At 43.5% G+C, this 12564-nt stretch overlaps 1 protein-coding gene across 1 annotated transcript in view; it reads left to right on the top strand.

Moving 5' to 3' along the window:
• Positions 1-8605: 8605 nt before the first annotated feature.
• Positions 8606-12564, top strand: part of ITIH6 (inter-alpha-trypsin inhibitor heavy chain family member 6) — a 38640-nt gene continuing 34681 nt past the window's right edge. The window contains exon 1 of the mRNA XM_075835224.1: positions 8606-8848. Coding sequence (XP_075691339.1) covers positions 8747-8848 — 102 coding nt within the window. The 5' untranslated portion in view covers positions 8606-8746. The remainder of the gene's footprint in view (positions 8849-12564) is intronic.

Here is a 12564-nt window from a genome sequence, read left to right on the forward strand (position 1 = left end):
AGGAGCATGGGACGTCATGTTGTGGCTACTCACAATTGCTATATACATTATAAGAATAGTCACCTTATTAACTGAGGCAGAAGTCTTCAACGACAGAATCCGCTAACAACCTACAGTTTTCATGTCCAAGATTCTAATAATTACAATGACCGCAATTTATTTTTCTCGTTTGAGTCTTTATTGTGGAAAGATTTTGTCACCTTCATCCTCTTACATCCTCGGCCAAAACATCTGGAAGGGTTTGCGTGATGAAGAAGCTTTAAAAGAGATGAGGCAAGAACTGAAACAAACAAAGCGTGGGCAGGAGACTTTTTTTATGTGGACCATCTGCACGGATCTTGCTATTTTAGTTGCAAAACAACATGTGGCCTTGAACACCACATTTTGAATAAAAGCGAGGAGCTCTAGGGAGACATTTTAATTCATACCTGTTTCCAAAATATTTCTCTTATACATGGTAGCAAGATTTAGGGAAAAAGTCCATATCTTAAAGAATAGAATTTAGGGAATAATCCGTGTCCTACAAGCAAGAGAGGGGGCCTCATAGCAAAGATCAAAATTATCCCACTATAGTGCCATGTTTTGCCACCCAGGACAGAATAGCCTGTAGTTTGTTCCCCCTCCAGGTTCTGTCCACAACCTTACCGGCCAATTTCCTACCTCTCTGTTTGCAAACACTCCAGATCCTCTTGGGAGGGGAGTCCTGCACAGGTTCTTGCCACCTAGTAGCAAAGTATGCGGGACCATCTGGGGTGGAATCCGCGGCAATAATTATCATGCAGCCTGTAGCGTCCATGGCTGCAGGCCGTCGGGTTTACTCACCTCCCGACGCCCGCAGCCATGGATCCGTGAGCGCTGGTCCCCATCTCCTTCCTAGGAGACGCCAGCGCTCACTTCCGCTCCATTTTGCTGTGTCCCGTAGGGTGCGCGCGCACGCTCGTGCCTGGCTTCAATGGGCCAGCGCACACACAAAGGAAATCGTCATCATCATCAACTGCCATGATTTCCTGGTCTATAAGAAGGCCCCAGCGTTATTAGTTTATCCCAGTCTGTCTTGCAAATGGTCCCTTAGTGTTTCCCGTTCCAGTTGTTACCCATGCCCTGTTACCTGTTCCTGTGTCCCGTACTGTTCTTGTTCCTGTGCATACCAGTGTTGGAGTCGTGTCTACTGCACCTGCTGTCGTTTGCCACGTCCAGTGTCTTCTGCCACATCCAGTGTCTTCTGCCACGTCCAGTGTCGTTTGCCACGTCCAGTGTCTTCTGCCACATCGGATACTGCCCGCCACGTCTGGCGCTACCTACTGCACCGGCCTCCATCCGTGCTGAAGCCACAGCCACCGTCTGGACTAGTTCAGGTACCCAAGCGTTACTATCTACTATTGACTTTCATATAGACGGAGCGGTCTAGTGGGTCCACATACCCTGTGACCGTGAAACAGCCATTTTAAAACCTGCAGGGCGTTCTTTACTTCACACAGATATTTTCCTGTGTGAATGGGGATTTAAATACTCAATAATAATAATAATAATAATAATAATAAATATTACGATTCGTTGTGGTCACAAGCCTCAACCTAACTGCAAGCACACAAATCCTACACCCCTTTGTGAAGGTATACCAGTGGCATAACAATTGCTGTCGCAGGAGTTGCGACTGGGCTCGCAGGGAATGTGGGCCACCCTGGATCACCACAGACTGCCACATCAGGCCGTGGCACACTAGGTTTGTGCCACGGCGCATGCAAGGTCCTGACGCTGCCCAGCCTCAGGACCTTGTATGCACTGCGGAACGTACCTCGTGTGATGGGGCTTGATGTGGCAGACCGTGGGGATCTGGCGTGGGCCCTGAAGAGAAGTCATGGTTGGACCCTGAAGACAAGCCAGGAGCGGTGAGTAGCTTGTGAGTCCATTCTAAGGGGGGGTCCATGCTGGGGGCCCCTATTTGATGTGTTATGGGGCCCAGCCTATAGTAACGCCCCTGCCTTATACTTCTTTGTTGAAGGCCTAGTTTTATGTCTCCTTATTAAACTAGACCAACATTTCTTGACCCCATGTTTCAAAACTGTCTCAGAAGAAAATACGCTATGGACAACAAGACCACTTTGCCACAAATGTGGCGCAGTATATTCCATGACATTATTGTGGTGTACTTTGCGGTAATGATATTATATGGAACTATGATTTGGCCAAACGGTATTAAATGTGAGACTATGGTATAGGGAAATTAAAGTAATGCAGTAGGTTAGCAAGACATATGGGACAGATGGAAGGGAATATGATTACAATGTCAGACTACACAGGGTTTGTTTGTAGTCTGTAAACATGGAGACACATAGATCTGCATAGGAGCTGTGGACACAAAATGGCAATGTTAACAGCCTGGTTTGTCTGTATATAACATCCGTGTTCTGTTTCTGCTGTTCATATATGTTTAGATTTTACTTCTCTTCTTGGTAGAAGAAAGAGCGAGGGGCAGTAGACCAGTTTTGTGTTTTATAGTGTAATAATGCTATGACCAGGATTATTATTTCCTAATTTTCTGGTTATTTCAATATTTTGAAAAGCCTTTCAGTCACAGTTCATTGGCAAATGACAGTATTATTTTCCTAGCAGGGCCTCTATGTGATAGACCTATGGTGGAGGATGAGCCAGGAGGGAAATGTCTAGAACTCACTTCCAATTACAGCTAGCTAACTGAAGGTGCGCAATGGGGCCACGTAACCGTGAGGGGGTCACAAAGTGAACACTTCATTTAATGCCTCCATTTAACTGTGAAATGTAAGATGAATCCCAGTTTTCAGAATCTGGTTGTTTAAACAATTGAATTAACAGACTTTGGACAATCAAAAGGGTTCCTGGCCGATAAGCCGATCACAGGGTGTCCCACTGCTGGAACCCCCAGCAATCACCGGTAATCTGTGGGGGGACCTGAAAACAAGTGTTTATTTACCCTGTAGCGCCACCACAGGGGAAATAAAGCATTGCACAGTTCTCATAGAAGTAGGTTAGTGGAGAGAAAAATGGATCTATCTCGGCGCTGCTTGGTGGTGCAAGACGGTGGAGAAACGAGTAGTCTCTTGTAATATTTGATGAAACGAGTAGTCTCTTGTAATATTGATGAAAGTTTTATTGCAGTAGCAACGCGTTTCGACACCGAACTGGCGTCTTCATCAGGCATAAAATTGTTTTAAAACAGCATAGTATAAATACACACCACTTAGTGGTGATTGGCCCAATTCAGATGAGGCAGACATTGAAAAAACCGCCAAAAAAACTTTGGGGGTCAAAGTTCAAATTTAAAAGAAGCAAATAACACAGAAAACAATGTATACTGAGGTTTAGGTAATAAACATAAAAAAACACAATTAAAATGTATACCGGAGGAGAAGCTGAAGCAAAGGAAAGCGTGTCACATCTGGATTTCGGAACTAATGAGAGAGCGGCCTTTTATTGGAAACAATGAATAAAGTACCCAAAATAATGTTCAAGGAGTTTGGACGCCAAGGATGTGTATTTGTTGTTTTTTATTTTCTATTTTTTACTTTTTACTCCTCTCGGAATAGTCTGTCAGTTTCAGATTTTTATTGTTTACAACGTTGTCAAGGGGACCATGTAAACTACGGTTTGAAAAAACATATATCCATAGCCCACATCAGTTCACGAATAATATATTACTTTACAGGCGTTATATAGACGACCTATTCATAGTCTGGAAAGGAAGCAATGAAGAAGCTTCCCAGTTCATTGAGAACCTCAACAGTAACACCTTCGAACTAACCTTCACACATACATTTTCACTTGTTTCCATTGACTTCCTTGATCTCACTATCAGCCATGATAAAGTTAACAACCAATTTATTACACAAACCCATTTCAAACAGGTTGATGTTAACAGCTACATTGATTTCAGAAGCGCCCATTATCGCCCGTGGCTCCTAAACATACCTTTTGGCCAGTTTAGGAGGATCAGGAAAAACTGTAGTACAGATAACCTTTATCAAAAGGAATGTAATGTTCTTGAAAAACGGTTTATCGACAAACACTTCCCCCCAAAATTAATAGAAGGCGCAAGAATTAAGGCCACTGGACTAACACAACACTCCTGCCTAAATCCGTCCCTCAAAAAATCAGTACCTGCCAATAATTTCAAAACCAATTTCATTACCACGTTTAATAAAGGAAACAGAACTATCAGGACAATTCTGGGCAAACATTGGCACATCATCAAGAGTGACCCCTTCCTAAAAGACCTGATCCCGGCTAAACCCAACATCACCTTTAGGCGGTCCCTAAATCTCAAAAATATTCTAGCCCCCAGTAGAATCAAAAAACAATTGTCATCAAACACACACTTCTTGTCCGATCTGAAAGGATCCTATAAATGTGGTCATTCCCGTTGCCTATGCTGCAACATCATCTGTAATAAAAAACATACATATACATCCACAGTAACCAATGAATCTTTCCCTATCAGAACCTTCCTTAACTGTGGGAGTTCCTACGTTATTTACCTTATCGAATGCCCATGCCAACTACAATACATTGGCAGAACCACTCAATGCCTAAGAACACGGGTCAATAACCACCGTTTCAATGTTAACACCGGTTTCGTGAAACACAGTGTATCTCGCCATTTTGCCCAGATACATAAATGTCAATTTAACTTAATCAGTATCACCCCTATAGAACACATCCATCCAGATGTCCCTAATAGGTTTGATAAACTAAAACAACGGGAAAACTATTGGATTTTCAAAATGGACACACTATACCCAAGGGGCCTGAACGACATTTCGGAATCAACCTTGGAGTAACCGTACCATCCAGCTTTCACGTCCCTATAGCCAATTTGCCTTACACACTACTATTAAATCCTGCTCCCGACAATTTAAATTAAAAAATCTCCATTAATACCTTTCATGTACCCACAAATTAATGTCTTACTATATTAGAATGTACTTTCCTTACCTGGGTATCCCCAACAGAAGCTATTCGTATCTCTCCTATTTTCACCCACACGAACCTGCCGGATTATGCGGGTCATTGTGCGGGCCACCATGCGTTCCACCACATGCGTTCCACCCCATGCCTTCCAATTTTGGTCCCCACCGGCCACCGTAGTTTACATGGTCCCCTTGACAACGTTGTAAACAATAAAAATCTGAAACTGACAGACTATTCCGAGAGGAGTAAAAAGTAAAAAATAGAAAATAAAAAACAACAAATACACATCCTTGGCGTCCAAACTCCTTGAACATTATTTTGGGTACTTTATTCATTGTTTCCAATAAAAGGCCGCTCTCTCATTAGTTCCGAAATCCAGATGTGACACGCTTTCCTTTGCTTCAGCTTCTCCTCCGGTATACATTTTAATTGTGTTTTTTTATGTTTATTACCTAAACCTCAGTATACATTGTTTTCTGTGTTATTTGCTTCTTTTAAATTTGAACTTTGACCCCCAAAGTTTTTTTGGCGGTTTTTTCAATGTCTGCCTCATCTGAATTGGGCCAATCACCACTAAGTGGTGTGTATTTATACTATGCTGTTTTAAAACAATTTTATGCCTGATGAAGACGCCAGTTCGGTGTCGAAACGCGTTGCTACTGCAATAAAACTTTCATCAATATTACAAGAGACTACTCGTTTCATCAAATATTACAAGAGACTACTCGTTTCTCCACCGTCTTGCACCACCAAGCAGCGCCGAGATAGATCCATTTTTCTCTCCACTAACCTACTACTAATCAGCGGTTTCCTCGGCAACCGGATTGGATCTGGCAGCAGCACTCGTGGTTTACCCGCTTTTACCCTACAGCTATCTGGTGAGCATGGTATTTTATTTCTCCATCAGTTTACCATACTGAATTACGCTATGTGGCGCCGTGGTCTTTTTTCTATACCCCACAGTTCTCATAGAAATCAATGGCCGGTCCATGTAATGCTTGGACAAGCTAGGTCCTCCATAGCAAGAGAGGCTCTTTGTGGCAGCTCTGTGCTTTGGCTAAATAAATGAGGATCCTGAATGGGGAGCATCTCTATTAACTCAGGATTTCTTAATAGGGTATTTTAAAATTGGTTTACTAACCCAGACAAACATTTTAATTCCCAGATTCTGAATGGTCTTCATATTTCTTTAGTGTACATAAAACGGGTTCGTATACATAGGCACAAGATTGGGTTTATTTACCAGAACAGCTTAAATATTTCTTATATAGACAGGTACATGCTTATAACCAATTTTGTATTGCTCAAATGCGTCTAAAATAAGAAATCAGGCAACTTTGCAAATAGTCTTGATTAAAAATATCCTACTGTTTTGTGTATACAGCTCTTATGTAGGTTTATCTGTCTCCTTGGTTACAGACTACACACAAACCCTGTGTGTAGTCTGATCCTGCGGTCATGTGTTACTCTACTCTGTCTGCACCCTCTTCTTTCTAACCTGCAGACAGTAATGTTAGATCCTGGGTGCACGTCGGCCATCATGGGGATATTTGTACATCAGTGTAGGATTTTTTCCTCCTTGTATACTAATGCATGTTGATACAGAACGCAAAGGGGAGTGATTTTGGGAGTAATTTACCCAAGACTGAAAGACATAAAGAATAGAGGGAAGAGAAATGTATCTGTATATACTAGTATGCAGGTGGGTGACAGAGTGACTATGGATACCTCTCCATATCCACAAATATGGCTGACCATGGCCGTAGCATCTTTTCTTACACTTTTAGGAGTACAAACTGCTTCTTTAACAAGTGAAATAGTGAGCAGACAAAGAGAACAAGAACATTCATTAGCAAAATGTAACTTGTTATTTAGGCCAAGGTGCCCTTTTAAAAAAGGGTTTATTAGGGTGTGTTATATGTGCTACCAATCTATCCAATCTATGATCTCCACATATCGTATATTTTTGTGCAAAACTTATCCGAATACTTTGCATATACAATAACATTATTCTGCACCACTTCTTCTTGTGCCCATCATGAAGAGACAACATTCCCCGTATTTCAGAGTTGAGAACTATTCATTGGCATGACAGCTGAAGTGCTGAGGATAGCATCCGAATTAATGAACCATACTCATAGACCTCTTTACAATAGATAGTACTAGTGTTCATCATGCAGGATGAGGTTCACTAATTAAAATATTTGGGCAATGAACAAAGAGCAATGTTTATGAGGAGAAGCCGGGGAAGCAGAGGGGCAAAGATTGGCTATGGGCTAAGAGTGGTGTGGGTCCAGGGTATGCTGGGTATTTAGAAAGCTCAGGGCAAGGGATTTTAAGGAATTTCTTTTGGGAATCCAGGCATTTATTTTCCTATCTTATTGCCATTTATGTGAGTCCAGTTCACAGCATCTCACCTCAAATGGTTGCAGAAAAATGTTTGCCACAGGGGCTCGTCTGGTTAATGTCTGAGGGAATCTGCTGGGCTCTCCAGGATCAAAAACACTTGGGTCGATCATATTGACCAGCACCTGCCCCAGGGGTCCAGCTTGAGTGCAGGCGGGGCTCAACAAATCTGTTATAGGCAGGCAGGGGAAGCACGCTCGGCTGTGGGTGAGTGATAGCCGGTAGCATATGGTCAAACAACATCATTGATTTGTGATTCTTGGCTGTTCATGATAAGAGGTTGTACCAAACAGGTCCCACCATTAGGTAAAAATGCCCTAAAACCAACAGACCAAGCCCTTTCCCTTTTGGTTTCTAAATTTAACAAACTGATCTATATATAGTATTGGTCAACATCTGAGTCATCTAACTTGCTTCTCTGTTCGCTACTCCAGTAGGAGAATATACAATATTGTAGAATGGGTAGACCCTGTAGTTTACATAGAAGGTCCATTAACAAATATTGTTGGGGAAAAAAAGTTAAACTGATAGAATATGCCTGAAATAAAAAAAATCATCAATAGAGCAAGTAGTACCAAATATTAGGGTGCTACAGTAACAGCGCCACTCTTGTCCATTGGCTGTGTCTGGTATTGCAACAAACCCCTTTTCCAATGAATAGAGCTAAACTGCAATACCAGACACAGCCCATAGACAAGTGTGGCACTGTTTCTGGAAGCAAGCAGCCAAGTTTTACTAATCTCATATAACCAATGATCAGTGAGTTGAAGTAGAACCTCCAGAGGGCACTCACAAAGCCTATCCATATTTGTAGTTTGTTGGACAACCCAATGTAAGTCTTAAACAGCATTTCATAAGTTTCCACAGGAACAAATGTATCTAAAAATACTGAAAAGTTTTGAAGAGTTTATTTGTGGAACTCGGTGGTTGGATGGGTCACCTTGTGAAGAGGTTGTAACCACTAATCTCCTGAATAGTAGCTAGGGCAGTTGTCAGATTTGACCCTGCAGTAAATACATAAATATATCCTTTAACTGCCCACCTTCTCTCTGAGTCTTTGATGTCTCGAGCTGCATTCGACTTCATTTAAAGAGCTATTGACACACTTCAGAAACTGGGCTGAACGTCAAAATATTTTGGTTTCATTTAGTGCAGGGGGGAGGTTTGGAAGAAGTTGGCCTGTCTCCAATTAAGCGTCCCGAGCCTAACTCATCTGGACAATCATGGCTTGTAAAGGAATGAATGCATCTTTTATAGACCTTAACACCCAAAAGAAAAAATGCTCTAGGTTTAAAAGTGCAAAGGAAAGTCCATCCATACGGAGGAAATTCAAAGAGCAGCGTCTTCCTAGTGATGCTCCTTTAGATATTTGACCAGCAACTTTCTAGTGTCAGGTATGGGGAACTTATTAAGAACGTACTTTCTATTGCTGGTGCTCCTGTTCCTAATGGACCTGTCCTTCACTGATCATAGGAACTTGACAAGTCCCTACCTGGAGGTAAGTCAACCTGGCACTCACTGGCATGATTTGTTGACTTTCACATACCTTCTGCTGAGTACAGAATACATAAAATACAGCAGATATATTGAACTTCAATAACATGTGGAACAGGTATCTCAAATTGTATAGGTTAGGCTGCAAAAATTCTGTACAAAAAACATATTTAGAAACTTTTGATCTTTAGAATATTGACAGGTTACCCATTTAATTGTATAAACCAGAGTTTTTCTATGAAGACTGTTATAAATCTGTAAAGAAAGAATTGCATATAGTCAACCATATATAATTTGATGTCTCATAGATACCTCTGGCTGGTGAGACATCTGCTGGTTCTATGATATCTCAGTAGTATCTGGGGCCATACACAGCTAGAGTCTGATGGGGTGTTTTTTTATGCCTAGTGCTCCATAACTCCCTATGCACTGTCTAATTCTTAGCATGATTTTTGCATTAGGTGAAAATATCACAATTTATGACCAACTTTGAAGGGGTTATCTGGTCTAGGAAACCTATTTTCAAATACTTTCTAGAGGGGGATCCTCCATTCAGGACCCTCATAAATTAGTCCAAGTAAACTACAAGGAGTGTCCCTTGCTCTGGAGGACCTGAGAGAGTTGTACATTAAATGGACAGACCATTCATCAAATGACAACTGTGTAATACTTAATTTCCCCTGCGGTGGAGCTGCAGAGGAATTGAACACTTACTTGCTGGTGGTTTCCCCCAGTAGCGGGAACCTTCAAATAAGAGCTTTTTGTGCAAAAAACTGACAACCTCTTTAATCAGGCATGTAAACAGCATCCAAAGACCTTGAAGAAAATGATATGCCTACTATGTTTTGTCAGCAATAGGCTATATAAGACTTATGTAACACAGCAGATGTCTCTCACTGTATCACCTATCCATAGGGGGAGTAGTATTGTCACGTAGGGTACGTGGACCCACTAGGCCGTACCGACTTGGCGGTATGGCAGCTGGCCAACAGGGAGCAGGTCACAGTCTATAGTTCGTATAGTGTACCTGTGGCAGCTCGGATAGTAGCAAGGCAGGCTCGGCTGGGACTAGGCAGCAGGCAGACATCAGGCGTGGAGTAGCAGGACAGGCGTGGAATACAGCACAACACGACAACAGCTCAGCACGGCACTTGACCAGGATAGCGCAGGAAACAGGATACAGGAACAGGGAACACTGGGAACTGGAAACCACTAGGAGACCATTTGCATAGACAAACTAGGATACGACAAACAACGCTCAGGCAAGGATTAGAAGGACAGAGGCCTTCTTATAGTCCAGAAAATTATGTGAGTTGATAATGATGATTGTCTTCATGTGCGCGCGCTGGCCCTTTAAGAGCGGGCATGAGCGTGCGCGCGCAACCTACGGAACACAGCGGACCGGAGCGTAAGTGAGCACTGGCGTCTCCTAGGAAGGAGATGGGGACCAGCGCTCAAAGATCCATGGCTGCGGGCGTCGGGAGGTAAGTGGACCGGACGGCCCGCGGCCATGAACGCTACAAGTATACAGCAATATTTAGTTTAACTGATTATAGATATAACAATCCTACAAACTATATGACTAGACAAGTGCATAGTATATGATCCTGACCCAGGAGCCAAGTAACCATTGTATGGTTGTTACCCTGGTGTTAACTGGCAATCACATTGTTGTTACTCCGTGCCAAACTTAATCTACAACATCTATAGTGTCATTGGTGCACATAAGTATCTACAGCTACTGACAGGTGCAAATCCATATGACGGGCTCCCAAGAGCCACATGTGGTACCTGAGCACGGGTTAGGCAACATATTTTGGTCCCATGGCCCTCTCTCAATTTTAGCTGATACCTAATGATAGAGAACCTGCTTCAGTCATGTTGTATTGTCTGCAACATCTGTCTCCCTAGGTCTGAACGATTACATTTATCCTATATATATTATATATAGAAAAGTAGTAGCTAGGCAGGGGCAGGAGAGAAGTAGTACCTAGACGCGTGGAGGAGAGAAGTAGCAGCTAGACAGGTGGCGGAGAGAAGTAGCAGCTAGACAGGTGGAGGAGAGAAGGAGCAGCTAAACAGGTGGAGGAGAGAAGTAGCAGCTAGACAGGTGGCGGAGAGAAGTAGCAGCTAGACAGGTGGAGGAGAGAAGTAGCAGCTAGACAGGTGGAGGAGAGAAGTAGTAGCTAGGCAGGTGGAGGAGAGAAGTAGCAGCTAGACAGGTGGAGGAGAGAAGTAGCAGCTAGACAGGTGGAGGAGAGAAGTAGCAGCTAGACAGGTGGAGGAGAGAAGTAGCAGCTAGGCAGGTGGAGGAGAGAAGTACCAGCTAGGCAGGTGGAGGAAAGAAGTAGCAGCTAGACAGGTGGAGGAGAGAAGTAGCAGCTAGACAGGTGGAGGAGAGAAGTAGCAGCTAGACAGGTGGAGGAGAGAAGTAGCAGCTAGACAGGTGGAGGAGAGAAGTAGCAGCTAGGCGGGTGGAGGAGAGAAGTAGCAGCTAGGCGGGTGGAGGAGAGAAGTAGCAGCTAGACGGGTGGAGGAGAGAAGTAGCAGCCGGACAGATGGAGGAGAGAAGTAGCAGCCGGACAGGTGGAGGAGAGAAGTAGCAGCCGGACAGGTGGAGGAGAGAAGTAGCAGCCAGACAGGTGGAGGAGAGAAGTAGCAGCTAGACAGGTGGAGGAGAGAAGTAGCAGCTGGACAGGTGGAGGAGAGAAGTAGCAGCTGGACAGGTGGAGGAGAGAAGTAGCAGCCGGACAGGTGGAGGAGAGAAGTAGCAGCCGGGCAGGTGGAGGAGAGAAGTAGCAGCTAGACAGGTGGAGGAGAGAAGTAGCAGCTGGGCAGGTGGAGGAGAGAAGTAGCAGCTGGGCAGGTGGAGGAGAGAAGTAGCAGCTAGACAGGTAGAGGAGAAAAAAAGGAGCCAACAGGTGGAGGAATGAAGAAGCATCCAGGTAGGTGAAGGAGAGAAGCAGCCAGGCAGGTGGAGGAAAGAACGCTGGGAGCCCCACCACTGAGACCCTTATTGATCCTGAACCTCCTATTACTCCTCACGGCTAGACCACAGTGAGGAGGAAATTAAATGGAGCGGTGGTCGATTATGCGTCTGCCGCTCCATGCAAAGAGTCTAAGAGAATGATAACAGCCGAGCGCTGTACTCATCTGTTTCCGTCACTCCTATAGACATTGAATGGAGCCCCAGCGCGCATTATCGACTACTGCTCCATTTAATGTCCTCCACACTTGGATCGAGCAGTGAGCCGAAACAAGGAGTTCGGGTCCCCCATTCTTGCAATTAGTAGAGTCACAGCAGTGGGGCCCCACAATCAGATGATTATTTTTGATTCTAGATAGATTCCTCATGTTGGAAAATCCCAAAAATCGGAGTTGTTTAAAATGTTTGTAAAGCGTTAAAAACAAAAAATCCTCGATGATTTAGGCAGTTTTGTTAGCCGAGGAGTTTGTAATTAGAGCTTCTTACTTCTCTATCTCTTGAGTATTGCAAATGATTTCCTGGAACATTCCCATGCTTTCCAAACTTGTGTTTACCAGTAACAGCTCCTGAGCCGGCCCCAAGGGGCTTTGTTATAAATGAAGGAAATAGATGAGTTTCTTACTTGTAATTGTTTTCTTTGGGTACACGTTATGGCATAAAACAGACACGCATAAGACAAAGCAGTTGTCACCTAAATAAGTGTAGTCCCCACTCAAATGCAAATGGAATGTAAA

The sequence above is a fragment of the Rhinoderma darwinii genome, chromosome 8 (genome assembly GCF_050947455.1).
Source record: "Rhinoderma darwinii isolate aRhiDar2 chromosome 8, aRhiDar2.hap1, whole genome shotgun sequence".
In the NCBI taxonomy this organism is placed as follows: Eukaryota; Metazoa; Chordata; class Amphibia; order Anura; family Rhinodermatidae; genus Rhinoderma; species Rhinoderma darwinii.